This window comes from Scomber scombrus, chromosome 2, assembly GCF_963691925.1.
Source record: "Scomber scombrus chromosome 2, fScoSco1.1, whole genome shotgun sequence".
NCBI lineage: Eukaryota > Metazoa > Chordata > Actinopteri > Scombriformes > Scombridae > Scomber > Scomber scombrus.
In genome coordinates, this window is record NC_084971.1 from 8,528,163 (window position 1) to 8,552,889 (window position 24,727).

The 24,727-nt window shown below is 43.3% G+C and overlaps 2 protein-coding genes and 1 non-coding gene across 3 annotated transcripts in view; all 3 read right to left on the bottom strand.

The window, feature by feature from the left end:
- Nucleotides 1–16,898, bottom strand: part of htt (huntingtin) — a 30,213-nt gene extending 13,315 nt beyond the window's left edge. Inside the window, 40 exon segments of the mRNA XM_062428079.1 lie at nucleotides 46–168; nucleotides 278–394; nucleotides 491–627; nucleotides 714–862; nucleotides 984–1,039; nucleotides 1,136–1,297; nucleotides 1,383–1,458; nucleotides 1,582–1,805; nucleotides 2,536–2,613; nucleotides 2,806–2,856; nucleotides 2,858–2,887; nucleotides 2,889–2,918; nucleotides 3,042–3,165; nucleotides 3,265–3,384; nucleotides 3,543–3,751; nucleotides 3,753–3,775; nucleotides 3,905–4,089; nucleotides 4,283–4,428; nucleotides 4,594–4,714; nucleotides 4,819–4,965; nucleotides 5,581–5,681; nucleotides 5,809–5,872; nucleotides 6,002–6,141; nucleotides 6,238–6,335; nucleotides 6,425–6,583; nucleotides 7,303–7,440; nucleotides 8,025–8,136; nucleotides 8,232–8,347; nucleotides 8,606–8,732; nucleotides 10,423–10,820; nucleotides 10,944–11,021; nucleotides 11,660–11,864; nucleotides 11,993–12,171; nucleotides 12,475–12,616; nucleotides 12,777–12,915; nucleotides 13,171–13,250; nucleotides 13,440–13,499; nucleotides 13,766–13,886; nucleotides 14,942–15,025; nucleotides 16,591–16,898. Of these exon segments, the coding sequence (XP_062284063.1) occupies nucleotides 46–168; nucleotides 278–394; nucleotides 491–627; nucleotides 714–862; nucleotides 984–1,039; nucleotides 1,136–1,297; nucleotides 1,383–1,458; nucleotides 1,582–1,805; nucleotides 2,536–2,613; nucleotides 2,806–2,856; nucleotides 2,858–2,887; nucleotides 2,889–2,918; nucleotides 3,042–3,165; nucleotides 3,265–3,384; nucleotides 3,543–3,751; nucleotides 3,753–3,775; nucleotides 3,905–4,089; nucleotides 4,283–4,428; nucleotides 4,594–4,714; nucleotides 4,819–4,965; nucleotides 5,581–5,681; nucleotides 5,809–5,872; nucleotides 6,002–6,141; nucleotides 6,238–6,335; nucleotides 6,425–6,583; nucleotides 7,303–7,440; nucleotides 8,025–8,136; nucleotides 8,232–8,347; nucleotides 8,606–8,732; nucleotides 10,423–10,820; nucleotides 10,944–11,021; nucleotides 11,660–11,864; nucleotides 11,993–12,171; nucleotides 12,475–12,616; nucleotides 12,777–12,915; nucleotides 13,171–13,250; nucleotides 13,440–13,499; nucleotides 13,766–13,886; nucleotides 14,942–15,025; nucleotides 16,591–16,688 (4,947 nt within the window). The 5' untranslated portion in view covers nucleotides 16,689–16,898.
- LOC134002414 (small Cajal body-specific RNA 14) lies at nucleotides 2,349–2,478 on the bottom strand. Its single transcript, XR_009927603.1, has one exon. It is a non-coding gene; the product is annotated as a small Cajal body-specific RNA 14 (non-coding RNA).
- Nucleotides 16,899–17,472: 574 nt separating the features above from the next.
- Nucleotides 17,473–24,727, bottom strand: part of grk4 (G protein-coupled receptor kinase 4) — a 45,418-nt gene continuing 38,163 nt past the window's right edge. The window contains exons 13-16 of the mRNA XM_062441078.1: nucleotides 23,639–23,776; nucleotides 22,694–22,831; nucleotides 22,417–22,548; nucleotides 17,473–21,263 (exon numbers count right to left, since the gene is read on the bottom strand). Of these exons, the coding sequence (XP_062297062.1) occupies nucleotides 21,207–21,263; nucleotides 22,417–22,548; nucleotides 22,694–22,831; nucleotides 23,639–23,776 (465 nt within the window). The 3' untranslated portion in view covers nucleotides 17,473–21,206. The remainder of the gene's footprint in view (nucleotides 21,264–22,416; nucleotides 22,549–22,693; nucleotides 22,832–23,638; nucleotides 23,777–24,727) is intronic.

Below are 24,727 nucleotides of genomic sequence, written 5' to 3' on the forward strand. Positions count from 1 at the left end.
GAGAGTGTGTGTGTGTGTGTGTGTGTGTGAGTGTGAGTGTCTCACCATGCTGGCCGGGGTAGTGAACATACTCTTGAGCAGCATGTCTACAGGCCTGAGAGAGGAAGGTGCTACACTCTCAAAAAGAGTGTTCAACACTCCCAGCGCCTCAGGAGAGTCCAGATGCATCTGTGGGGACAACACACAAATGTGTTAGTGGACAGCAGATAATGTTTACTTGCATGCCAATTTTTCACAGCGATTTCCCACAGCTGATTAACCACTCAAACATCTTAACCTGCTGCTTGGCAATCATGGGAAGTATGACATCAGCGATCTGTCTGGACAGTCTCTTCCATTTGTCTTCATTCTCTTTGTGACACTGCTGCAGTACAAGGATGAACATCTCCAAAACCTACAACACACACATAAATTCACACGTAAGGGGGGGGGGGGGGGGGGGAAGTACTTCATAGCATAGATACTGTATGCCTTGTATTTGAGACTGTACCTGATGGTACTGTACAAGTCTGAGCAGCATGGACACCACCACTTCTTTCTGTGTATCCAGCTCTTTGCCTGCATCTGCTTTGTTGGAGCCCCTCAAGACAAACAAGTCGTGGACGATTGGCTGCAAGGCTGGAATGGCTGATAGAGGAAGGAGAAAAGTATGTAAATTATGTTCAAAAGCAAAGGAAAAAATAACCTGTGTGTGTTGCTTGCGCTCCTCTCACCATGTGTGACAGCTTTCCTGCCGCTGGCCATGATGCCGTCACACAGCTGGATGATCTTGGGGATGCTGATTATCTGCTTGGAGTGGTAACGCTCATAAGACAGCAGCACCAGGAAGAAAAAGATGTTGGGAATGATGGCCTCTGAATCTCTGAGAAAAAAAGTGCAACAGGTATCAAATTATTTCACAGGGCAGCTTTGTGAGAGACACCTGGGTTTGTAAAGATTGTCTTAACAGATCATCCTGGTTTCACAAGAAAATGCAAACTTACCTAAACTGTCCCACTTCAATGTACTCAAACTGCTTCAAGACAAACCCTATGAACACCTGGAACACAGAGAAATACAAAGGTTTTCCAAAGTTAGTAAAATCCCAGACGCGGCATACAAAAGAATGAATGCATAGTGTATCTATGAGTTTAACCTGATCTGAATCCAGCAGACAGTAGTTGACTCGGAGCTGCACGAGCTGGGCTAGCAGGTCCAGCACTTGTCTCTGCAGGGCCACAGATGTGCTGGTGGTGTACTGCTTCAAAGCTTTGATCACCAGCGGTTCAAACAGACGAATGTGGTTGTGGATGGCATTCTGGGTAAACAGATGAAACCACAGCTTTCAGAGTTGCGGTGCTTCACTTAAATAAAAGGAACAAACAGGAGGAATAGGAGTCTACCTTGTCTCCTCTGCGTGTTGCATTTGCGATGTTGGACCTCAGCTGAGTGGACGCTTTTTGCATCACATCAAACCATCTGGAAGTGGAAAGGAATGGGTCTTTAATGTTATACTTATTCTACATTAACACATTTCTTTGTTCTACTGAGCACATTGCCTCATGCACAAAAATCGTGCTTGATCTATGTGCTACAACCCACCCAGATGTGTCCTGCTCTTGTTCAGCCTGCACCATGTTACGGAGACTGGCGTCAGCCAGAGCCTGTGTGAAGTGTGTGTATGGCGCCATGAAGCAGTAGTGGTAGAGGCCTGGTCGCAGGCTGGACGAGCCAAGACGGAGAGCCTTGCCCTGAGAACGACTGGGTCCACTCAGGACACCCTCGTACTGGGATGCCAGGTTGGTGCCAAACAGCGTTTTCAACAGCTTAAAAAAAAAAATACAAGAACAAGTCTTCAACTATTAGAGCAATGAATTCAAATCTGCAACATCTAAATAAACTAAATCAAATCTAATTTAATGAAAACATTATCTGACGTTGATTAAGTCTACAAATTAGATTCTCGAATTTAACCTGGACTGAGGTCCACAATGGAGCATAATCATTATCTGGCAACACAGTAACTTTTCTTTGCATTTATATCAATTTTCATGACATTTTTAAAAATCTGTCATAATTGAATTTTTGCCATTGAAATTCAGTGACTTTTCTCTTCCATGGGATGTTTTTTAGGGAGGCCCTTTGCCTCCACAGGAGAAAGGGACACTTTTCAGTAAAATTCCATTCTTTTTTATATCTGGTATTAATTATAAATTGACAGGCAGTGACTCTTGCGAATAGTATTTAACTATTTTTTGCTGATCCTCTGGCTTCTCTTGGATTCAGGGAATTCATTATGTGAAAAGAAAAAGTGAAGAAATGGCCATCCTGTCAGTATACAGCCATGTGTTTGTGTTAGTACGATTATGAATGTATGGAACCATCGCACAGGAAACCCAACGCCTTTACAGGCCCTGTCGGCAGGAACCAGCCTCACTCTGTGTGGAGTCACATTGGTTGCAACACACTGCTCAGTGCTGGAACCACAAAGACTGCCACACACATACACAAACACACATAAACATCACCTTTAAATCAGAAACACAAATTACTGACCTGCTGTACACAAACAGTGGCCATGGTCGGTTCTCTGGAGAAGCAGGACTTGAGGTAGCCCAAAATTTCCTCCACACACTGACAGAAAATACAGTACATCATTTAATTTGACTGATTCCAGTCAGCAAGATTATTATGAGCAGGATGATATTGATTGAAACAAAATAGCTTGATTAGTATGTAACCAGACCTGTCCAATTCACCACAACATCCTCCTTTCTGCTCATACGGATATTAATACTGTCCAACAGAAGTGAAAGTCATGTTTACCTTGCTGATGTCATGTAGTGTGGCCAGCTCCAGCAGCTGGGACAGAACGTCCTAAAGTAGCACGCAGGAAACTTCCAAATTTTCTCCTGGCTAGTGTGGAGGTCCAGCGTCACCTAGGAGACACACAGCAAAAAAAATAAACACTACCAACCACTGCCACCACCATTTAAGCTATGAAAAAAGGTTTCTTTTAGGTTAGCAATTAGATTAAAAGTTTGTGTTGCGTGTTTACCGACCTTGAAGTTGGCGTGTGTAGCTTTTAGGACGTCATAGAGCTTGAGGTAGGGTGGCAGGTGGTAGAAGCTGCCGAGTGTGGTAGACTTGTTTACGGCTGCTGAACCTGTGCCATCTGCTGGTCTGCCCTGCTCACAAGAAGTACAATAACAAACATTAAGTATTCACAGAGACTCAAGAGAGATGAAGTGAGTTTGTGTTAGCTTGCGGTTTGGTTTGCATGTACCTGTGTTGACTTCATTGCTTTTCTTTGGGCTCATAGGGGCAGCACTGGGCTCAGCAACGTCTTTCTCTTTGCCTTTCCTGCGGATGGGACTGAGGGAGGGGGTGTTGGTCAGGGAGGGGGAGGGTGGCCTGAAGAGGAGGGACAAGAATGAAAACCCATTACCATTACACTATGAATGGAACATTTACATTTCATACAAGCAGCATCCAAAAAAAATAAAGCCGCGACCACCACACCCCCCCCCCCCCCCCCCATCTCTCTCTGTGAGCCAATTCAAAAAGTCACCTTAGCTGCTGGTCCCGGTGGCGTGTCATCCAGCACGTGGGCACAGATGTTGAGGATCTTCAGTAGGTGGGAGAAAAGCTGCTCAAGCATAGCCACCAGGGAGCGCTCCGATAGCGCTGCCCAGGGTTCCTCCAGCTTACTTGGGCCTCCGCTGGGGTTTGTGCTGCCGCTGCTGCCTTCCTCCTCTCCAGCCCAGGGGTTTGCGCATGCATTTAGGGGCCACAGCTATTAACAGCAGCAACAACAACAGGTTACTGACTTTGCTTTAAAAGTTTTATTTAAAGTCAGATTATATTTGAACCCCTCATTTAAAGCCACAGGATCATGTGAATTTTCTCTATGCCTTCTACCCACCAGCGAGCAGGTTGCCAGAAAGCATCAGGGCGTCCTGGTGCGCGGATAGATCCAGTGGGAACCAGGCGGAGGACAGTAAGGAGAGCACCATGTTGGCCATTCCTACTGTCAGAGTTCTTCGCTCCGTGTCTGGTGTGGATGAAGAGGTGTTCGAAGAAGCTGAAGCATTGCTGGGCTGTGAAATACTGAACAACAGAGGAACAGCGTTTGGAAATAATCAGCTGTATTTTTAAAAAGGAAGAGGAATTGAAATGAAGAGCCTGTTGTGTGACAGAATTTGAAACTAGGATAACATTTCTAACAGATTTGCATGCTTGGAGGATAAATACATGGCCCATTCACATGAACAGGTGTGTGTGCGAACATGTGTACACAAACCTGAGGGCCCTGCCTCTGCTGCGGTTCAGACTAGAGCGAGATGCAAAGCTGCTATTAGAGCTAACATAGCCGCAGTGCCAGCCTGTGTTCCAGTTGCACACTGGAAAATTTGAAGCCAGGAGGCACAACGCCTCGCAGCAGCCAAACTAAAAAAAAGGCAACAGAGGAACAGAATTTCAGCATATCGTCATGTTAAAACACACAAGATTTCATTCATTTTTACTATTAACACACAATAATTATTACCAACTAGAATCAAAAGTGAGGAAAGATGTCTGAGTGTGATGGTGTATGTGTGTGTGAAAGCTCACAGTCAGAGCTCTGGAGGTAGAGGAGGTGAAAGCATGGGAGACGGCGGTGACGACTCGAGACAAGTTGTTCTCCATTGTGACATCAGACACAGTGTTGGACAGGTTGTAGCCTCGATACGTCCTGTCACACAAAGAGCATGCAGTTACTCAAAGATTATATTTAAATGGTTTCCTCGTGAGCTTCATTTGTAATTGAATGTAAGGCAAAAGTGGGTGTATAGATACCTTGTGATTGTGCTGACTGTGAACTGGGAGGGCGGTTGTGTCTCATGCATCAGGAGCTGCAGGTAGACTGAACTCTGGTCGCGGGCGATGGCCACTATTGGGTCAACCTGGCCCTGATCGCAGTCATAGAACAACCTGGGAACTAGCCTGTTGGAGTGAGAGGCAGATATATGAGGGAAAGGATTAGAGGAGAATAAGAAGGTTAAAAAAACAGTAATATTGTTTCAATAGATTATTCTATTCTCAGAAGATACACCAAAAGCACAAAGAGCAAAAACTGAATCACTGCCTATGGTGTAATTCACACAAGTTAACGTGTTGGCATGCTGTGGTGCCTGTAACTTTTCCACCTGTATATGCAGCTTGCAGAACTGAAATTGCCTCTGAGAAATAGGTTTGCCAGGTCAAAAGTTAAGGCAACAGGAAAAACAGGAAAAACTAAAATATTGAGATACAGCTGGATCACAGTCTATGTAAATCCTCATTTCAAGGCACTGAAAAGCTGCCGGTGAGCTGTTCTTTCAAGAAATTAGAACTAAGACTCAATAAGATAAGATTAAAACAGGGAAAAAACTACATTATATAAAACACCAGTGCATTGATGATGGATAATTTAAGAGCACTGGAATATGGACAATTCTGAATGTGGGTCTGTATTTTTAACTAGTTTATTGTGCTTGTCTATGGCTCAATCAGGATTTAAAAAATCTACATCCAGTTTCAATTAAAAAGGAATAAAGACACGTAACATTGTGTGTATACCTGCTGACAGCAGAGGCTGCGATGTGCCGTACTCTGGGATCATCGTCTCCCAGCAGGAAGACGACGACATCATTTATAACCCTCTCCTGTAGCCGCAGTCGCTGGATAGAGAGAAATGTGGACAAAAAAAATCAGGACCAGATAACAACTATACTTGAAAACTGACAGAATATATCAATTTGGGTGAGTGTGTGAAACAAAAAAAAGAGTAACAAAATGTGAAGTTACCCCAGTGTAGTGATGATCTCCTTTGTGCAAAGTCTCAGTTTTTCTCTCCAGGAAATTCATTAACCTGAAAGACATGAAGGATTAAATCTCTGGAGGACAATCACAGATGATACATTATATAAGTGTGTGTTTTAATTATGAGTATGGTATCTCCTGGTAGATTCAGTAATACGAAAACATGAATCCATCTTACCGGAAGTCCATCTCAGCCAGGGTCTCCAAGAGCTCAGTGCGAACGAGCCAATAGGATGAGTCCCTCAGAGCCAGCAGGTCTATCACCAACTGGAGGCCCAGCTCACTCAGAGTGCTGCTGCACACAGTCATGATGCAGTGCTGGAACACACACACACACACACACACACACACTTACGTCAGATTCACAAACATAAACTACTGACTCTACTAATATTAAACAGATAGATGTCATACCCTGACTGCAGAGCAGGCCATCTTGCAGGTGACGGAAGACTCATCTTTCAGAGTTTTTCGGAGCAAAGGCACCAAATCCACCAGGGACACAGGGTTACCTGGAGAACAACAGGACACATATTTAAACCTCAAATTCTCAACAGCACTCTAAAAATAGGTCAACAACAAACCCCCCACACACACTCACCTGTTGCACTCTGCACACTGGCCAGCCAGGTGTGTATGTTGTAACGGTTTTTGGTGAGTGCAGCCTGTATGATGGCTCCACAGAGGATGGCTGTAGCCCCTCTGATCTGCGGGTCCCCGTGATCGCTGAGGCCCAGCACATCACTGATAAACTGCTGCTCTGCAAGGGGACAGAGAAAGGAACAAGGGTCAAAGGTAGCGCTAAGGGCAGGTGAATAAGAGCTGCCAGACGAGGCATTATGTATCTAATCATTACTATCAAAGCAGTGGTTGTCAAAAATTAGCTGTAGACTTTTCACTGAAGAAACGGTCACAGCATAAAAAGCACAGGTTACAGCTGAATTCATTTAGCTGCTTCAGTTTCAGGGTCCTCATTTATCCTGTCTTCTAACTTAATTTTATCATCTCATCCATATAAATTGTATCACGACAAATTCTCATTTCTCCATGTCTTGGTGCACATGGTTCTTGTGCCTGAAAGAACGGCACAGTCTGAGAGCTGAAATATCAGCAATCCACCCACACAGGTGTTTCCACTTATTGCCTGATTAGACCTCCCCTCAGGACTGTGTGGGGGCGTGTACAGACTCTTAACCATCTTCCTCACTCTCCCGTCAGTTTAGGGGAGGCTGATGACCTCACACAAGTGTCAGTAAGCTCTGCCCACTCTCAACCTGAGCAGACGTCTAATCAGCCAGAGTAAGTGATAACACCTCTCATGTATAGAAATAACAAGTTATGGTATTTTCTTCTAGTAAATCAAGAATAAAAAAAACATCTGACTTACTTGACCTAACTTGGAAACTGCTGTGATAACACTGTAAGAATCTCAATTTTGTCCACAAAACAGGATTGTCTGTATTTCTTTTTATGTTCTACCTTCTACTGGAATACCATCCAGCGGCTCCAGGTAGAGGGAATTAAAGAAGGCTTCAGGATGCAATGCACTGGCTGCACCAATACAGCTGACCGCCAGGGCTTTCACACTCACTCGCACCTCCTTGTCCGGGGTCAGACCTGCAGAAACACAAAGCAAAGATAGACACAGAAACTTTAGAGACACGCGCAGCGATGTGACCGGTCTGATGATGGAAATTCAGATGAAACTATTCTGAATCACTGAAGAGAATGACTGTGTTGAGGTTTCTTGTTCATTTGTTTTTGGTATGATTTGAATTTTACTGCCCCATGTTTTTAAGTTTTATAATTGTTATTGTGTAACTGTGATTAATACATTAATTCATTGGTCGACAATTGAATAGTTACCCTTCATTTATTTGTACAGTTTATATTTAAAGCATTAATAAACCAATAGGACCAGACCTAACCAATTACTGTCCTTAAGTATTATAAAGTAAAAACTGACACAGTTAAACAGATGCTCCAACCTAAGTTTCTCAAAATCTTCTTATTTCCAAACCTGAACTTTCTTTTGCTGTTGGTGATTCCAGCTTCCCCTGAGTGTTTTTATTCTTATATTTTAGATATGCTATGTCTTGATTTCTCATGATTTCTCACAAATAAGTTGATTCATCTTATCATCCCACTTTTTTTTTTAAACCCACATTTGGCAGATTTTGAGCCGCTTCCATAACACTCACCATTCTTCTGTCCAGTCAGCAGGAAGGAAGCAGCAAGAAGCCGTACGCAGTGCACCAGTGGCTCCACCCCCTGGTCTGTATAGTGTCCAATTGGACCCTTTATACGTGATGGCTGAGAAACAGGCAGAGAAGCTAAACAATGAGATGCTTTACTTTCACTTCCTTTGTGAAATGCTGGCATGGAGTTTCGTGCGACTTTGTCTTTACCTTGTTTTCCGGTTCAGGTTCAGCGGGTTCATCCTTTGGTATGAAGCGGTCCACACTGCTGTCTGAACCCTGCCGGTTGTGACCTCGACCTTCGAAGAGATGAGGTTTGCTCAGAGCTACACACACACACACACACACACACACACACACACACACACACACACACACACACACACACACACACACACACACACACACACACACACACACACACACACACACACACACACACACACACACACACACACACACACACACACACACACACACACACACACACACAGAGAGAGAAACAAATTATCAGTGCTATAATAATTCTTCAGTACAAACCACAGTCTCTGTATGTGCGTCTCGACATGTGCACAAAAACATACCCAGTGCCGACTGTAAGAATGGTTCTGTGGGTTCTTCTTGGGAGGAAGGTGCTGTTCCTTCATCTTCTTCATCCTGTAGTGTTCCAATCTGCATCCCAGAGTACTGACTCTCACTGCCGTCCAGCACCTTATGCACACACACACATAAAACAAAACATCTCCAGACAGGAACTTAACTTAACTGCACAACTTGAAACACGACCGCATGCAAAGGAATGATACCACAATAGTTTTGACTCATTCATTTGGAGTTAGATTTGCTGAGTTATAGACAAAGACGGCATCGGGAACAATGACCGGGTTGCAAGTCAAACAAACGTTCTCATGGGAGAACGCTACTTCATGCTTGGTTCAATGCAACTCACAGCAAATCAACTGCATACAGGAACAAAGCACAGGCTTAAAAACTCTACAATCTACCAGAGGAAGACCAAGCTTTTGATCCAAACTATTGACTTTGAAGTGAATGCCCCCGAGATCAGCGTAATTTTCTGTCATCTGCGTGACCTTTTTAGGACTAGTGTAGAAAGTTTTTTTTCCTGATGAGATCTACAAAGTATTCCTCAAAGAATGTGAAATAGTTTGTTTTCCCCTCGAGGTTTGGCCTCCACTGGAACAAAAGCCCGTCACCGCCTCTCGAAATGTTTAGAGGGAAACAAATATTAAGGAAAACAAAGTAGTAAGTGGCCATCATGCTTCTACTTTGAACACTCCACTTTAGGCCACTCAACACGGGAAGTCGGGGTTGCTTGTTTAAAAAAAAAAAAAAAGCCTTTCGAAAGCATCTAATTTTTGGGAGGGAAATCACTACATATGGAGCCGAGGGGGAGAAAAAAAGAAGGGGGGCACAACGTATTGTCAGTGACAACACGAGAGGAAAAGTAACAATGACGGAGCACATTGTGACGAACAAGCAACGAAAGGAGGAAAGTAGAAAAAGGCAGACAAGCAAGCCCCTCCTGATTTGTTCAAAGTGTCCAATCGGCTGACCTTGTCGCTAGTGCTAGAGGAGGAGGAGGAGGCGGCATAGAAGGAAGAGGAGGAGGAGGAGAAAGAGTAAGAAGACGACGAAGAAGAAGCAGTGTAGACAGAAGAGTCGCTGTCCGAGGCGTCGGGACCCTCGGTGGAAGTTGGCGAGGGTGGGGACGGCTCGATCACCCGCGGCAATGGAGTGCACGACTGCGACGAAGTGAGCAGAAGGGTGAATGGGATGGGGGGGGGGGGGGCAAAACCATAGAGGTAGAATTGTTAGAATGGACAAACTGGCACAGAAAATGTCTCCGGAGGATAGCAGATCAGCACCGCCTGCCTACCAAAAAACCCAAATGACGTGTGACCTCACACACTGACCTGTGTATTTATATTTAAAAATGACCTAACAAGTGGTTTCCATGCTATACTTCATTAATTACCTAGGAGGAAAAGGCCATATGAGAAGCATCCCTTCCCTTTGAAGAGAGAGTTGTCTATATTTAAAGTTCTAATTTAGGTAATGGCATACAGTAATGTTAAGTATATGCCATGTATAGCTAATGGGGTAAAAACACAATCACTTCAATGCTTAAAGAAAATATTGCAATTCAAAGAAAGAATGAAAGTTTTGTCCATTCTACAAATCCTAATTCTATGCAATGAAGCATCATTCATAAACAGGAAGTAGGCCATTAGGTTTACAGGTAGTGCTAGTATTAAATGGTCATTGAGTCTTAAAGTATCTAGAGAAGTATGCTGTCATCTGTGTTCCACTAAAACACAGAGGTGAAATGCGCTATTTTTTCAATTCAATCTCACTCTCCTGCTTATACAATCAGACTGACCAGCTCTGCTACATCCGAGGGAGTGACGGCTGAGTCCGGCCCCTCTGTGGTGGTCTGGGAGGAGTCACTGGGCGGGAGCGAGCGATCGTTAGCGGCGAGCAGTGTCCCGCTCTCTCCTAAAGGCCCTCCTTCCGGCGTGGCGTTCTCAGGCGTGGTGTAGTCAGCTGTCTCTGGAGTGATGTTGGCCCCGCCACTGGAGCTCTGACTCAGCATTTCCTCCTCGTTGTCATTGGGAGATTCGGGAGTGTCTGACGCAGAAGTCCCGCCTCCGCCCTGCTCTGGGGAGGCGCTCAGGTCCACCGAGTCGCCGGGCTGCAGGGTGTGTTGGGAGGATCGCGGCTGCTCAGTGATGATGTCCACCTGGGCTGTGGAGGAGCCGTCCGCGCCGACGACCGATGCTGTAGGAAACAAAAGCACAAAACCAGATGATAAAGCTCCCGTCTGTATTAATTTAAAATTTTTTCTGTAAAGTATAGTTGGTAAGAGTGCCACAGTTCCACCTCCTGGTTGATGCAACTCACCTGTGAAGGCACCAGTGGGGACCTCAGTCCTCTCAGGGTCATCCTCTAACCCATCCTCCTCTCCAGAAAGCATTTTACCTGCAAACAACAGGTTTAAGTCAGTATAAAAACACACAAGCATCAGGGAGGGAAAGAGACTAAAACCTGGCTGGGGGGAATTTACTTTCAACTGAGTGTTTAAAAAATAAAAATAAAAAATCTAGTTCTAGGATATATACATTAAAATCCCAGTTGAAGGTAACTTTCACCCAAACCTTTGACTGACACATTAGTAAGAAGTCAGACGCGAGCAAAGGAGATAAATAGACTAGTCACCTCTCGGTTTCCTGAGAAGGAGTGGACTGCAGGAAGACCCTCCCCCCGCTGAAAACGGCAGGAAACGGGAAGCAGAAACAGGAGGTAAGGAAGAGGAAAAGCAGCAGAAGCGCCGCAAAGATTCGTAGGAAAAGCCAACAATTAATTACAGAGAAAAGAGAAAGCCAGCAAAGAAAAAAAGGGCCACAAACAGATACCAAAGCAGGTGCTAGAGAAAAGTGCAATTTGGTGTAGTAATTAACTAGCAAAGTCAGTGTGGGGTTAATGAATTAAAAACTACCTGGATCATAAGTATAGAAATACTGCAGGACACATGATTACATAGTGAAAGGGGATAAAAAGCTTTATAAGCACAGTCTCAACCAGTACCCAGACATTAAGACTCTGACTGATCAGTTTACCGATGAACTCGAGGATGCTGCCGGATCGCGCGCGACTATCTGCGTCCTGCCGAAACACGGTGGCGTGTGCAATGCTGCTGGCGGTGATAAGCATGTGCAGGAGATGCGGCGGGGGAGTTCTGAAAATCTGCTGCAGGAGCTCCAGAGCTGCTGTCACCACATTGTGATCCCAGTGCTGTGTGTAGTGTAGGGTCAGCTCGTACACCTTCAGAAGGCATGCGAAAAAGGATTCATCGTCAACTGAGCTCTCATCATGGCAACAAAATGACAAAACTGATATTGAAACTTACACTCTGACACTGACACTGACACAGACACACACATACACTTTACCTGTAGCAGCTGTTCAGGTGACGGCTGTACGTCAGCTTCCTTCCTCATCACTCCGAAGCTTCCTTTGAGGCTGGTGGTGTTGACCTGCTGCTGCAGCAGAGGCATCAGGTAGCGGAGGGTTAACAGCACCCCCAGGATCAGATGGCTGGGGTGCTCCTCGTCCACTGGAATCACCAGACCTGCAGACAGGACAGACAGGAAATAAGTTTAACTGTAGAATGTAGAAAAGTGTTTCTGTACGTCTCTTCTCTGTCTGTAACTCTGGCTGAACTTAACAAACCTCTACATTTTTTTAGGTGAGCAAACACTTATCCTTTACAAGATGAGCAATGTCAGCATTACTGTAAGATATCTGTGATGTGTGTGTGTCTACAAATGATCTACAGAATGGTTTTATTGTAAATATCTGCAACATACAAAAGGAAAAATGGTGATCATATTTCTATCAACAAGCATATAAAGGTTTGTCTTGTGTGTCCTACCCAGCAGCACATTAAGAAGCCAGGTGTAGAAGTAGCTGGTGCGTCTGGAGTGTTGGCACACACTGACGGCCGAGCTGGCTGCCGTCCGTCTGATGGTGGGGGAACTGGACTTCATGTTGGCCACAAATGACTTCAACAACACCTGGGACCAAAAAAAGGGGGTTGGACAACAATGAAAACAAGTATAGTAGGAATATGCAATAAGATTTAGGAATAACTGGAGCACAAACAAACAAGAGGAAACACCAAACTCTGCTACACCATTTCAAATGCTTCTGCTTTAGAAACCTGTGGGTGGTTACCTTGATCTCGCCGTCATTAGCAAAGTGTCCCAAGGCTGTCATGATCTTAGGCATCGCTGCAGCCAGCGTCTCCTGCACGCTCTCCTCCTGCCGCTTGGTGATTCTGGTGAGGCACGGCAACAGGTTGACCAGGTAGGGCCTGGCTCACCGGGGGATTGGGGGGGAGGGGGCAGTATTGACGTAGGAAGATGACGATAGAAGTATGCCAACAAAACGGAAAGTAGGAGAGAAGAGTGTTTGAAGCAGTTAGATTATGAAATTTTAACTTGTCATGTGAATGAGGTGAAAAGTTATCTCTCAGGATACGTGTGTGTGTGTGTGTGTGTGTGTGTGTGTGTGTGTGTGTGTGTGTGTGTGTGTGTGTGTGTGTGTGTGTGTGTGTGTGTGTGTGTACCTGCATTTCTGTGGTCTGATGAGGTGGGCCAGCTCAGCAAACCTCCACAAAGCTGCCCTCAGACTCCGAGAGGCACCGTTCTACGCATACACAAATAACACCAGTGTCACACTTCTGCCATCATACTAATATCTGACAAGAAACACAGCAAGCATTTTAAATCCCACGTTACATGAAACGACAGTCATACCTCATTCATAAGTGAGTGAGATAAAAATCTATTGCATAACACAAAACATGACTCACAATACGGGTACACGCCTCATTACCTTTTTAATTTCTTTGTACAGCTCCAGTTGCAGTCTAGGCAGGTTGGAATCCATCAGTGCCTGAAGATGAAACAGATTAAGAATCATCAACACTGACAGGTAACATTAATTAGTTTTTTAGTAAAAAGGAACGCTGAATTGTTGACTGCCAAAATACAGATTTGTCAGATCTGACTTTGATTTCTTGCAAACGCAATGACATAATGCACCACTAAAGACAGAGCTCCCTATCAGCCAGAGTGTGGTTTATGATCCTCTTTGTTTAAGTAAGGGTGGAGAAAAATGCTGAGAGAAGCCTGGCAGAGGTTTGCAGGGGCACTTCTCACTTTGATGATTTTGTTGAGGCACTCGTCGGCTACCATCCGGACGTCTGACTCACTGTCGTCACTGCAGAGCAGGAACATCTCCATGGCGATGCCCAGCAGTTTCTGAAACTCTGGAGAGGTTCTGTTCCCAGGACCATAGAGAAGAAAATGAGGAAAAATGTAACTACACACATATTTAACTTTCAAAAGAACATTCTTATACATATATAAAACCATTCTGAGCAGACATGAAACACTTAAAGCTGGGGTGCGGGACTATTACATATGAATGAACATCTTTTACATTCAAGCTCTTGCTAAATGAGTTTACACAATGATTAAGCCTATCACTACCACATAAATCTCTCTGTATTTCACTGTATATAAAGTTAAGCCCTCCACTAACTTGACTATCTAACTATTTAATCTCACTGCCAGAAGTAGAGACAAAAGTTCTGCACTGCAGGTTTGAATGAACACACCCACATAACTGTCATTCTTCCCTTCAGCTGGATTCTGACTAACTATCCTGAATCCCTGCTTTTCTCCTCACATCATCACACACAGATTAGAGAGATGGGATGAGTCTTTGTGGAGAATTATTGATGATTATGATTGTGACTAGTTCAGAACTGCTGTGACTGAAAAGCCAAACAAAACCAAAAAAAACACTGGTACTAGAGGGAAGTCCCACTAAAATCTTGCCAATGATACTTAATGAAGCTTAAAGCAAAGCAACCAATAATTAGAACTATGGAACATTACCTTTTGTAAGGTTTATACCTAAATTTGATCAGAAATCACAAGTTTCTTTTGTGACACTGCTCAGCAGAACAAGCTGACAATAAACACTCAAAAATAGCTCATGAAGAGGGGAAGAATATTACTGAATGTGCTGAGTAAATTTCACATTGATCTGTCCTCTGAATGTCATGCGCACCAGTGAAAACAAGTTCAAAATCTTAATGTCATGAAATCATTAGATGAAAGGTCAAGAGGTCACCAGAGTTAATAGTGGTTATTATTCATTAGTAATTATTCAAACTTATTGTGGACCGAAATAAACCAAATAATAAACATTTAAAATATGGTGACCAGTCTGTCAGTTTGGCAAAATAGTCAACTTTGGTCAATATTCATCTCTGTTAGGTGTAAGATTTGACTGAAACAAACAAGAATAGAATGAACAAGGCCTACCTCAGAGACTGAGCCACAATGTTTTCACAGATCGTCAGGCAATGTGTCACCCTGTCCTTCTTTGTGGTAGCCTGTTCCTTTTTCCTGCAAGAGATAAACAGTTAGCATGAGGAACAGAGGGAAGGCGTTACAGTGCAGAAGAAAGATATGAAGCAAGCAAGGAGAGACTAGGGCGGTGTCCTTGTGAAATTTACTAACTGCAGGAAGTCATTCCAGGATCTTAATTATCTGTTGCTAATAGACCAACAGTAAAATGGATGGAATACTTAATATGAGAAGTCTGTACCGCCCCATAAAACAATGCACAGCTTTTCAAAATTCATTGCAAGAGATTAGTAAGACGGAGTAGATCACCACAGCACACGGTACATTTTAACTTGAGCCAAATTCAACAACTTTCTCTGGTTAAAAAGGGAGAAAAATCCATTTCAAATGCATTTTATGTCTCAAACGGGAACTCACAAGAGCATGACTTCAGACCTACTTATTCTGCATCTAATGATAAAGCATGTCAAAGCACTGACAGCAGAATAAAGGCTGTCACATTGTGTGGAATGTAAAGCACTCAGTACAGCAAGTTATTAAAGACCACTAACAGGGAGGCAAGAATAATTAAACATGTATAATCACCATGACAACATCTGTAACATCGCCTAAGATGTGGAGTATGATAATCACCTGATGACTGCTGTTTTACATTATGTAACGAGCAAAGAAATAGCAATGTTACCTCTGTCTACGTAATTGATTATGAATGATTACCTCCTTATGTGAACCCAGTAAGCACTACAGCTTGGTCAAATGCAACAATGCAAGCTATTAATGTGGAAGCTTTTTTTTTAGAATTGATCATAACACTGTGTATCCCAAGGAATTCAGTCTGTCTTGAGTTTTAACATCTGCCCCAGAGCTATCGCTGTTGCATGAATAACAAAAGGGGTTATGACATGAATGCCTTAATAAAGTGGTCATGCTGTTTGATGAGTCTGCTCACCAAACACAGCACCTGTAATAAATATACATCTGAAAAGGTGGAAAAGATGGTCATCACTGCACTGCCATCTATTTTGAATGACACAGGCTTGACTCCTCATAGCAGCAGGACCCCCCCACCCCCACGGATCAGGGTTGGATCACGAGGTGCGATGGACAAGGCGTAAATGACGTCAGTCCAGCAGGAGGACTACCACAGTCAATAATGCACCTGGTCTGCTCTCAATATGAACGTTTCTGTGCAAGCCATAACAACTGCATTCAGTCAGGCTGTGTGAATATGATTTGCTCTCCTGAGGTCAACTCATTAACCAGCATGCACGGAACGTTTTAATTGCTCCCTAACCCTTTTAAACAGGTGTGTGGCCATTAATTAACAGACGTCTATGTTACAGTCAAATGTGATAGCTAGAACTCTGCCAAGCCAAGGGGACACTCGGAAAATACCGAGGGATGAAACCTCGCTGAGCAGCAACAAGTGGCTCTAAAATAGCAGAGAAGTTGAAAATAAAAGCTTAGTATCTGGCTGGTAGCTTCCACGTTAGCGTAATTAGCTTCGAGGCACAGCTATTAACCGTGTGAGGCGCTGCCGTTAGCTACCGAGCTAAGCTAACTGTGTAGCCCGGCGGCTCTTTAAGACAAAAAAGCCCACTTACTGCCTCTGGACAAGCTCCTCGGCGGTTGGTGGTCCCTGCTGCTGCTGGAATGACTTCAAAGACTCAAAGGCCTTCATGAGTTTCTCCATGGTGGCCATTTTAGCAACCAAACAGAAAGAAAGCTAGCCTTAGCTAATATTTACAATGCGAGCTGGAGAGCGAGCGGTGCGTAGCGCGACGAGAGGGCTAACACCGCTCGCTACAGCTACCACCTGCTCTCTCTGCCTTCTCTGGTGCAAGGTAATCTCTTATCCTTCCACAATGTTGCTCCTACGTGAAGAAAAATGTTGGTCGATAAGCCATCTTTGATGCAGCGGTTATTATCACACCAGGAAGTGGCAAACGTGACAGCTTGACAGAGAGAGGGGGAGGAGTGCGTCGTCGGCCAATCAGATTGCGCTGTGGTTGTGATTGCCACGAGAAAGAACCAATGAGTGACTGAGATTTTTTTCTCTTTTGTTTGTTGTTGTTGCTGTCACGGGACCTGTGAAATACAGACTAAAAAACAGATTTGTGCATCAGAGATAGTGAAGCTTTTATCAATCCTGCAAAGAAAAGGGGAGAATAGGCTCAGAGAGCTTCCTGCGAATCAGATCAAGGAGAAAATACGTGGCTCTCACCTACACACGAATAATTTAATCTACCCAACCCTGATTGTAGGAGGGGTGGAGAATGAATGAAGAAATGACAACTGTCCAATAGAAAGATATGTCACTTTGATCTGTAGTGAATTCCCATATAATGGGGTCAGTGAAGTAATTGTAATGAGAGTCTTTATAAACCTGCATTAAATATCCTCTCATGCCACCAGTGCAAAAGTTACATATTGTGGCTTGCATATAACAGATTTTTGCAACACAAGTCTATTTTTCATTCCTCCCATCTATGCCCATTTATTCACAGAAAAACAAACACATTAAGATATGACACAAATAAGTCAGGACACACATTTTTTATACAAATGGCAGTGTATTATTTCATAATTACAAATGTCAGATATGGTACAACAACCAGTGATACAACTTGTACAAGAATTAACAATGACTGCAGTGGTTGAACGACATGACTGTACAGATACAAAAAGAAGAAAAAAAAAATCAAGAAGTCCCAGGTCCCGTTTGAATACTAGTAAAGCATTTGTTATTCCTCGCTTCCTTGAAAAGTCACTTCACTGACATATCTGGACAGAATGTGAAACCCAGGAGAATCTCTAGGCATATATCGATGGTTATCCCAAAACTAGACTTATGTGACATCAAGGAAGTGAGGGTCTCTCACTTCTGAACGTTGTTGGTGAGGGTCATCTCAGTTTTAGCGGAGCTGACTCCCCATCACCACCTTTGAGGAAGGCAGGAGAGAAGAGATGCTTGTTACGTATTCAAACAGGGCCAGCTCAGCTGGTCACCTTGCCATTTATAAAGTTGTCCTCAGATACCAGTGAGATATGTTGGCACTAGAAGGTCATCATTTACATATACAAGGAACCTGAAGTATTACAAACCGATACATGCTTGAGTAATAAAACATATGTATTTTTTAAAACAGGCATTACAATGCACTTAGTGCGGACATTCAAAACTGTTGAGCTGTTTAAAGTTCCTTTATGTGAAGGAATTTCTCTCAGAATGGACGGAAGGATTGAGAGGTTGAAAAAAAGGTGGGATGTCATAAATTAACTCGGTAATTGGCACATACAATAAAGGCTGTCAGTCTTTCCTCAGTAAATTCTTCAGATAACAAAACACGTTTGATTTACTCAATGTTGCTTTTGGTATCATTGGCAAAAAAGTTAAAGACACTTCCTATAGTCATTGTCAAAACACACCATAGTGCAATGAAACTAAACAGAATTTATTTACTGCTATATGGATGATAGAAGAGTAAAGTTACTCCAAACAATGACAGAGGCATGGGTGGCGAACACAGTTTGGTTTCCCTGTGAGAGTGAGTGAATGTGTGTTAGAGCTTAATTACATGTTAGAAATACATCATTTACAAGGTTTTTGAGGCTAAAGAGCTAAAAGGCTAAAATCTACATAGGCAAGAGAAATCAGCTTCAAAATGTGCCTGAGAGCAACAAATAAGAACAAAACACTCAGAAACTCAAGTGACAAGCCAGCAACAGCTAGATGCGTTTGATTCCTGATTTTGATCATGGAATGTGCAACAGGGGACAAAATTTCTAGAAAAACAAGCCAACTCTCCAAATAAGTAACCAGATGGGGAAATATATGCGTACCATTTCACATATATGCAAGTTTTGAGTCGAGTTGACATTCAGCTCCCTACATGATTTTTGATCTATTGTACTGACAAAATGCAGACATTGCTTCGTTTTGTTAACTCGTGATGTGGAAAAAAAAAAATCTGTAGAATCGAAAAATGAACCAACCCCCTTTCAGTAACTTAATGTCTAACTTCACAATTTGGATAGCACATCAAATTTATTTCAATGCATTAGGCTGAACGAAAGCTGCATCTGCATACAGTATCATATACACAAAAGAAGCTAACATGTCCAGATTGGGTATTCACAGCATTAAAAAAAAATAAAAAAATTAAAAAAAACAGGTGATGGGGGGGGAGTAAACAGCGACTGACTCAAAAGCAAAAATTCACAAGCAAAAATGGCTTCAAATGCCTCTGAAATGCCAGCGAGAACAAACACAAATAGTGAACATGTTAAGTCCTTATGATGACATGGTGGGGTAATGCACAGAAAGTCTATTTGTCCACGATTGGTTAACTTGGAGGCCTCTATGAGAAAAAAAAAAAAAAAAAGTGCACAACAGTTGTGGTTCTGCAAGTGGTCGAGCGTTCCTGTACACAGATGATGGTAATTCTGCAGGCAGGAGATAAAATACTATCCACCTGTTTCTCACCGTCTACACACACACACACACACACACACACACACATACATACATACACACATACACACACGCACGCACGCACGCACGCACGCACGCACGCACGCAACCATCTCAAGTCATTCCTATGAGAGAACAACATAAATGATTTTGAATGGAATAGTAAAAAGGTGGGCGCTATTACGGGATAACAGATTTCTTTTTTTCTTTTCTTTCTTTTTTTTTTTTTTTTTAAATCTAGAACAAACACAGCTAAAGCCACAGGATTATAGCTGGAGGTCTACTAGCAGGATATGTGGCCGACGGGCATCGTGCTATCTATGATCAACAGGCGCAGGGGCCAAAAGCGGGCCGTATCGAGACCCAGGGCGAGAGGCTAATAGCTGCTGACAGCTGAATCAATGGAAGTTAGTTTGATGCAACGGTAGTTTGTTATCTAGATGAAGCCGTTGGTGGCTGCAGGTCAGATCTGATATCGTGCTGCTATCATCATCATCATCATCATCATCATCATCATCATCATCATCATCTGTCTTCATGTTCCAATCAATTCAAATCTCTGAGTCAAACCAGTCCCAGGCGTTCTGGTATACTAAGAAATATGGAGAGCAATAATTTGAGGGAAAGGGGGTCGGAATTGGGGGACACATCAGGTAAAACAAGGTAAAGCCGGGTAGCACAACAGAAGAGAAGCAGGATTAAAAATAAGGATGAGGAATTAAGAGGAATCGCCAATATTGATCTGTCTGAGTGAATATTGTGACAGACATTTAGTTAATGATAATTATCAGGCTTTGTACTGTATTATGGAAAAGGCTCCTCTGTAATATGTCCTTTATTTTAAGGGTTCTTATGTTGCAGACTCAAAGATTGTCAGAAATGAATCCACGCTGCTGATACTTGCCACCCAACCTGCCTATTGGAAGGACATGGATTATCACCTCTAAAGCAACTCTGTCACCTTCCATCAAAAGTTAAAAAGGGCAGATGGACGTTTAAGGTGGAAACGTATGGGAAGGGTTTCAGCAATGCAGCAATGTTAGACTGGATTTATTTTTCCCCTTAATATTTGGATCTACAAGCTTCAATCAGATCTACCCGAGCCTTGAAGGGGGCAGGGGGAGGGAGGGGGGGGTACAGAGGCTATGGGTTTGTTTGGGACCGGGCGGGTCTGATGTGCTAACAACACGTCACATTGGCCAAATCAATGATAAAATGATAAACATACAGCACATATTTAAAAAAGAAAAAAAAGAAAAAAAAAGAAAATAAAAAAAGGCCTTATGCTACATTGAGAAAAATAAAAAAGACAACTGGTACTGTGATTCTTAAAAAAAACTCCCCAATACACATTTATCCATACTCATTCCAAAAGAAATTTTTTTAAAAAAAAGAAAAAAAAGAAAAGAAATAAAAATGTAATGTATGCATTCAAGTGGTACTTTTATGGCTTTTTGTACAATACAACCTTTAGTGAAAATATACATCTAGACATAAATTCAAGTACAAATGTACAAAATCTTTAAACTCATACTTTTTTCTTTAATTATAATACACTTTTAATACAGCTCATAAATACATGTCAACATTCACTGAGTTCCTAAGATTTGCGCTCGGTTGGAGTTTGTGGTGAAGTTCAGCGGCGGGTTGAGAGGGCAAGGCTGGGTGGGGGGGGGGTGGAGGGGGGGGGTCGGTTGGGTGGAGGGCGGGGTTTAGGCAGGTGGAGGTGGAGGTGGAGGGAGTGGTTTAAAGTCGCGAGGGCTCTTCAATCTCGTCGTCGCTGTAACCGCTCTTAAAACAGACCTGGGAAGAACCAAAAGTGAAGACGCGTTATTAGAAACTTTCATCGCTGCGCCATCTCGCACTATTCAAGATGATTTGGATTTTTTTTCATCTACAGGAAACGCCAACCTTGAATTAACCACATCACAAGTAGTATGTGCTGTAAAGCTAAAGCTACACACACACACACACACACACACACACACACACACACACACACACACACACACACACACACACACACTATTGTGAGCACCGACCAGCTGACATGTGGTAAGTAATAGGGGAACACAGAACATGCGATTCAAGCAAAAGGGTCAGTTTGGTAGAACAATTATAATTATGATGTAATTGGTTACTATGCTTTATTTTAAATTAGTAGTATAAGAAAAAACTAATAGATCTGTGTTGTGTTATTGCACCAACCCTACTCTCTTAATAACCTGATCTGATATGTAATGCTAGTTAACATTTTATTTGCAGCTTCACTACAAAGATGATGCCTTATATTTGTATTGAGTTCAATTACAAGTGTAAGTGTAAAAGGAAAGCTCTCATAACTCCTTGCCTCTCTTATCTGGATTTTGGCAGCTGGACATTAATAGATCAGAGTTAAAATAAAAAATGTTTTGATTACTCACAAACAATTACAGGACGAACGAAATTAAAAGGTCTCGGCATTAAACACCAGATGAAAGATAGCGAAAGTTACGCGTTAGTCGACAAGCTCCTGCTGCCAAAAGTGAAAGTTAGCGACATGTATTACCCCCGACAAACATTTTGGTGGTATGTATCACTGCATCTGAAAAAGCAAAACTTCAGATCAGGTCTTCCCACAACGGCAAAACCCAGCTTTGACCCTCTTAAACAAAAAGTGGTATACAAAACAACAGCAGGAAAGAATATACAAGGAAAAAGAAAGAAAAAAAGGTGTAATAAGGAGGAGAAAAATATTCAACTCAAGAGAATAGAAATAAAACTAAAAAAAGAGGCCTTAGTCCAATCAACTATTACTAGGAATTTCCTGCAATTTTAGAAAAACTCCAGTTCTCAGATGTTGAGTTTGGACAAGGCCTGAAGGTGGAGAGAAAGAAAAAAAGAAAAGGAAAGAAGGAAGAGAGGAAGTACCTTAGCCCCCACCCCCTCGGACAGTTGCCGGAGCACTAGCACTTGCCTCTCTTCTGAACAGGCGGTAGAAGAAGCCTCTCTTTGGTGGAGGGTTAGGCCGGTTCACGTCCAGATCTGAGCACAGCGTCCCGTCAGTCTCGTAGACGTTGATTTCTTTGAAGCACTCCATCTCGATCATCTGTGCGGGAAGGCAAGAGAAGTTATCTTTAATTTAAATTGATGCCTTTTTGGTAAGGGGTTCGTCTTCATTCATATAGATATTTCTGTGTCAACAGTGGTGTACTGCGCTGTCTGCGTCTGAGGATGACATCATCATGCAGTACCTCGTTCTGCCACGGGATGGAGACACTGCCTGTGACAAACTTGTGGTAGAAGTCGTCGTCGGTGGGGTCAAGGTTCACGCCTTTGACTGTGGAGAACTGCTCGATGTCCAGGACGTCTTTACAGTACACGGCTCGAGGCTGAGCGAGAGAGAAGGAAAAAAAGAAAGAAAGAAAGAGAAGAGAGTGAGTGAAAATGAAAGAGGTTGGACCAGCTGTAAAAATTATTATTATCTTGGATGAAAGGGGTAAAATAGTAAAGCTGAAATATAAAGGCAGATTCTTATTTAAATAACATCAACTCTTTGCTGCTCTGTTTTCCTCTGTGTGGCCCTACTGACCTGAATTACCTAAAATAGAAAAACACAGATAACACTATCTACTTTCAGCTATTGATTTAACCTCTGGGGCCGGTTGCTCTCCCCTCTCCCAGCCTCATCTATGACACTGAAAACGCAATGACTCCCTCTGCCAACAAAAGTCCGTGGGTGCAGCTCGAAATAAAAGCCTGGAGCGTTTTGTTTGGTTGAACTACATTTTTTTTTTTTTTTTCCATGGGAGGCGGAAGTCTGTATTACAGTCTGTAGTTACGCATATCCACACCTGGGAGTTTTCCAGTGTAAGCACAGCTGTCTGCTTGTTCACCACTGACACAGCTCCGCTTACCCGTATTGGCAGCTTTGCTTTCATTTCTATAGGAAGCAACCCCCCCCCCCCCCCCCCCCCCCCCAAACAACGACACGGATATCACACGCCTGCTTCTCTCCACCACCCCCCACCGGCCGCCATGATAACTAGCTTTTAATGGAAGTGTTTGTTTACTTGTGACAATGGTATTTCCTGTATGCTGATTCGCAGCTCGCAGAGGTTTCAGGCTGCGAGCTGTGAATCCGGACAGCGTGTACACTGTCAGTGTGTGTGTGTGTGTGTGTGTGTGTGTGTACTTACGTCAGGGCTGAAGGGAGGGTCCAGCATGTTGGCCTCCAGCCGTTTGAAGTTGATGTTTCTGAAGATGGGGTGCTGCTTGACTTCGATGGCCCCGCGACCCTGGCAACCCAGCCGCTCCTTGGGGTCCTTGGCCAGGAGCTGACACACAGCGGGAGGAAGAGGAAAAGAGAAAAAAAAGAGAGGTTTCATCTCCTGTAAGATGTGTGTGTGTAGTAAGCAGATAAATTACTGCTTAATGTATTTCCCTTTTCTCACTATAAAGAACATAAGCAATCTTCTATTTTGATTTACACTTCCTCTAAATGACACACACGAGAAATAGGAAGGGATTCCTAGAATGTTTGGTAACTCTTGACAGTTTCATGACTAATCCCTCCAGTTTAACGTATACAAAAAACACACACACACACGGATGCGGTTCGCATGTAATCCTCTTGACTTGGTGTATCCGACCCCTACATAATCTAATAAAGGCAAACACAAATCCATACGCTCAGGGGTTAATGCAGCACCATCGCGGATGGAATTAGTGAGCGCCATTGTCCGTCTCCATGAGAGCTTCTGGATAACATTACCGCCACGCCACCTACGGTACGGCAGGCTTATTGAAGTGGATGAGTGCTGTTTAGTGGTTTTGGCTACTAGTGGACACTCCTGCTGGCCCCCTGTTGTCACCCAAGCGGCGATGGCTCGCACAATCAACGAGCTAATGGCTCACTCACTTCATTGCCACATCTAACAGTTTCTCTCTCTCTCTCTCTATTTGTAGTTCCCTTTTGTTTCTCTCATCCTTGCCCAACTCTTACACAATTTACGCAAGGTTTCAAAGTAGACACTCACTCTCACTCTCAGCCTTTGACAACTCGGATCACTTCTCTATTTTGGGCTGTGGTAATAGCCAATCTCTCCGGCACTGCAGAGACCCCCCTCCCCCCTTGCATTCTCTTCCCTTCCTTATTATCTTTCTCTCTTATTTCTTGCTGAAACCCTTTATTCTCCGTGCCCCCCTCCTCCTCTCTCCTCCTCTATCCTCCTCCTCCTCTCCCTGGGGAGTCTTTTATTTGGCTGAACTTCAGGTCAGAATGTTCC